Source organism: Nematolebias whitei, chromosome 1 (genome assembly GCF_014905685.2).
Source record: "Nematolebias whitei isolate Nwh7 chromosome 1, NemWhi1, whole genome shotgun sequence".
In the NCBI taxonomy this organism is placed as follows: Eukaryota; Metazoa; Chordata; class Actinopteri; order Cyprinodontiformes; family Rivulidae; genus Nematolebias; species Nematolebias whitei.
In genome coordinates, this window is record NC_056498.1 from 82,882,417 (window position 1) to 82,886,883 (window position 4,467).

Genomic DNA, 4,467 nt, shown 5'->3' on the forward strand with positions numbered 1-4,467 from the left:
CTTGTAAATGAGTCCCCAAGGCTCACTGGGATTAACCTGACTAAATAAAGGTTGAATGAAAAATCCATATTTATTTCACTTGGTTGTCCACCAGATTAAGGTGAGATCTGGTTGTCGGAGATGAAAATAGGCTGTCTCAGACAAACAGAAACCACTTATGTCAACCCCTACTTACACACCCACCCACACACACACACACACACACACACACACACACACACACACACACACACACACACACACACACACACACACACACACACACACACACACACACACACACTTAGGACAACATCTACACCTTCAGTCTGCCCTGAAACTAACACTCCCTTTCTTACCAGCCTGCAGTCCAGAGCAAAACATGGAGGAGAAGTTCTGCAGTGACAGGTCCACCTCTGAGACTGTGGTCAGTCCCAGCAGCTGGGGCAGCGCCGCAGCCAGCGACTGAACAAACAGCCTGGCACTGTGCTGGTCAGATTCCTGGTTGCAGAGCAGCTTGAGGGACAGGGCCGCGGTGCGCAGGGAGCGGTGACCCTCACAGACGTGTGGCGTCTGCTGCTCCTCGTCGATAAGAGAGACGTTGTCAGAGCCGATGTCAGACACATCCGAGCGTCCAGAGTCTTTCTCAGCAGCCACTGAGTACTGATCACATGAGTCAAACTCTGTCCGGGACAAGTCCTGGTCCTCCATGCTGCTGGACAGAAATAAAACAGAAACAAACATGGAAATATACATTTGGGGATTTTTGCTCTAAAGTTATGGATGTTTTTATTACTATGGCTGAGAATCTTAACTCTGCCCATGAACCATATGTTTGAGTTAGCAGAGAGAGCTGGATGAGGAGCTGGGTGAGCCGGGCTGGACTGAAGTTTGGCAGACAGCTTGTGACTGGTGTGTACTTTATGTATATCTGTGTAACCTCGCAAGTCCTTGCAAGTAAATACCAGTTAAAAATCTTCTCCTGCTGTCGAGTGTGGTTCTTTGAGTTGGTCAGATAAAGTGAGAATATTTTTCTCCAACAACATTCCTTTATTAAAAACCAGAAAGCATAAAACCTAAACTGTATTTGAGTAAAATACATTAAAAGTATCTAAATGACAGTTCAGTTGTGTCCAGGTCTATCTATATGTGACTACTGAACATTGAATGATGGTTTTTGTTATTTTTAATTGGGAAGTCTGAATTACAGAGACTAAAAGAGGGCTGGGCTTTTTGAAGAATTTATTTTCACCCATTTCATCCACTCTGTATGATGTAACTGCTGGTGCCCCACTTCTGGCCACAGCTGGGTGAGGAAGACTAAGAGAAGCATGCCTGCCTGTTCTCACCTTAACTTTACACTCCTAACAGAATGTGCAACAGTTGTTTTCACCAGGCCATCAGGGCATGTTCAAAGCTGCCCTCCATTCTTCCTATCAGAGACTGCAACAAGATGATCCTTCATGCACATGCACTTTACAGCTCCTGCCATGTGAGTGTCACAGTGTGCATGCTTGTTAAACTGAACATTATAACCAGCATCTTGTTTCTGCCTACATTAAAACAACAAACTGATCTGAAGCGTACCGCTGCCAAAACTCATGGCACACCGTTTACGACCAATTTGAAATTTGCTCTGACATTTTTTTGTATGGGTAAAAAACACAGGAGATGTAACTCAAAGACTGTGAATAAACAGAAACATTAAGTGAATACTGGCACTCTTAGTTTAAACAGATGAATAATGAAACATTGACTTGGTCTGATACAAACAGCTCTACCTGAAATTGCTCTCGCTGTACCGTGAGCCTCCGTGGTGCGACTTGGTCCTGGACTCCACTGACAGGAAGTTGGTGATGTCAGGGTAGACGAGTGCATGACTCCTCTGAACCACATCAGGAGGACCACCTCCTTGGTCTCCACTGCTTCTTCCTTTTGCTTCCTGACCAACAACCTCCCCCAGAACATCTCTTCCCTCCTCTGTGTCACCTTTAGATCTGAGCTCCAGGCTCGTCTCACAGCTGACGCCCTCCTGTCCTCCCAAGACAAAAGGTGAAGTGAACCGAGCATCCTCTCCACACTCATCAGGAATCATGTGACCCTGACCCAGGCCGAGGTCCCCGGTCTCCAAGTCTAAAGTGGTTTGGCCCGTTTCTGTGGTGATGCTGATGCTGATGTCAGGACTGTGCTCAGTGGTCATGTTGGAAGAACTGGGGTCCCATAGGGGCTGCTCCGAGGACAGGATGTGTCTCTGCCATCTAAAATCAGCCTCATTGAGCTCCATGGATTCCCGAGTTGATGATGATCGCTCCTTCAGGTCATCCAGTCTTCTGAGAAGAAGTGAAGCCTGCAGGAGGAAGCACACGTCATTGGTGTTTCATGTATGTAACTGCTCAGCCAGATGTTCACTTGCTGGTTTTGGCTTCATGTTCGATTTGTACCTGCTCAGACTGGAGGCCACGACCCTGTGCCAGTTCATCCAGTGTGCCAATAAGAGCGCAGGCGCAGGAAACTGAGGAGTAACACGCATCGATGCCTCCCTTCATACAAGCCTCTGTCATTCCATCCATTATCCTTCCACAGCAAGAAAACACAAAAACACAACAACTTGGTTCATTTGATGAGACTAAATATAATTTAAGATTCAAACTTTATACGAATGAGGAAATATTATTTTCCCGGATAATTTTCTAAGCTTTCAACTAATGAACAGTTTTTAATCCAAACCAAAGAACTAAAAAAGGTGAGGAGCAGAACTTAACCTGATCCACGTGGATCTCAATGTATTAAACACGTGATGGACATCTTCCAGTTATTTTCAAAACATGACCAACAAACTAGCAATTCTCTGTATGATTAATCATTTTTTAATAAATGCAAAGTTGATTTGAGTCATAAGTAATATTCCCTCTATTATAATTCTGTTTACTGTTTTTTAATTCCCTGCGTGGTTGGTTGCACAGATAATGATCATCACTCTATCCTATTATTGAGCCACGGCACCTGCTTCTCTGTTCACACGTAGGCCTGTCAGAATAACAAATTTTGCTGGGCGATTAATTGTCTCAGAAATTATTGCAATAAACAATAATATTGTTTGAAATTTGACAATAATTAGTAACTATTGTCAAATTTAAGAAGAAATTTGTTTGCATGTAGTACCTTTTTTGACCACCAGATGGCAGAATAAGCCTGTTTGAACCAAAGGATGGACAGTGTAAGCAGTGCGTCTAAGAAAAATGGGAGGGAGGCCCCTTGAAGTGACGTGCTATCTTTGTTCGGTTCTCAAAATAGAGGACGCTCCGTGTGGTTTGAGCTCTTTAACATAGCATTTTTCACACAAAGCTTTTAATTAAAAAAATCAGTAAACAAGTTCTCAGCTTCTTTTTGCAGAGAAAAACAACTTTTTAGACCAAGGCACAAGGCCGGATTAACCATATGGGCAACTGGGCAAGTGCCAGGGGTCCACGATCGCTAAGGGGCCCAGGGCAGTGAGGGCACAAGCAAAATATCTGGTTATCTCCAGCTTTACTTGGAGCCCTGCACTGCACAAGAGAGACTGCCTTGCTGGGCTGCCCCGCCTCCTCCCAGCACCGCTGCGCCGCCCCGCCTCCTCCCAGTGCTGCTGCTGCAGCTGTTTTTTTTTTTTTCTTTTTCTCTGAGCCGGATGCTCGATAGTGCGACCTGTCAATCAATCCAGTAGGCATGTCAGCAACTGACCAATCAACAACCTCAATTTGTCCCGAAGGTAAACGCCCCTTACCTGCTGACAAGCTCGTCAGCTTTTTTTCTAGAACTTTATTAACAACACAAAACAGAACAATGCAACAATATACAAATACAAACTCGTGAAGGGTGTCATAACTACATTTCACAAAATAATGAAAGAGAAAAAAAAACATTAAAAATTAAATAAATTTTAAAAAAAGGAGCATGACTATATGAAAAACTTGTTTTAATTAAAACAAGTTTGTATCTGTTGTGAGATGTTTCTAGCAGTTTTACAGTTTTTGAATCTACTTAATGAAGAATAGAATGACTTCAAATCGTTCATAAAACAGGAAGGAAGACTTATTATCCCTCCTCTTACTACAGTGAATGTGGTACTTTGCTATAAGTAAGACTATATTTTTGGCATCAGAGAAAGCTGAGCTTAACTTATCCACATAAAGTAAAATGGCATCAGCATGAAAAGAAGGAATATTAAGTTTGAGATTAATCCAGTTTCTGATGTCTGACCAAAATAGTTATTGAATCAAGTGTTTACTTGTGTAGGTAAAACTAGATGTTAAACAACCATTAAAATACACCAGAATGCAGGAAATGGCATCTACTTTATTCAAAATTTTCTGGGGGAGGACTCCTAGAACCCCCCAGTATGTCAACCCCCCCCCCCCCCCCCCAAACCACCACCACATTACAAATGCTTCTGACACAATTGGCCAACACGTTGCTAAACAAGTACACATGGTGTCATATGGTGTTCAA

At 43.2% G+C, this 4,467-nt stretch overlaps 1 protein-coding gene across 1 annotated transcript; it reads right to left on the minus strand.

The window, feature by feature from the left end:
* Positions 1 to 303: 303 nt before the first annotated feature.
* Positions 304 to 2,549, minus strand: LOC119430859 (brefeldin A-inhibited guanine nucleotide-exchange protein 3). Its single transcript, XM_037698339.1, has 3 exons — positions 2,421 to 2,549; positions 1,761 to 2,326; positions 304 to 694 (listed from the first exon to the last, which is right to left on the minus strand). Exons 1-3 carry the CDS (start codon positions 2,547 to 2,549, stop codon positions 304 to 306), a joined length of 1,086 nt encoding a protein of 361 aa, XP_037554267.1.
* Between the last annotated feature and the right edge of the window lie 1,918 nt (positions 2,550 to 4,467).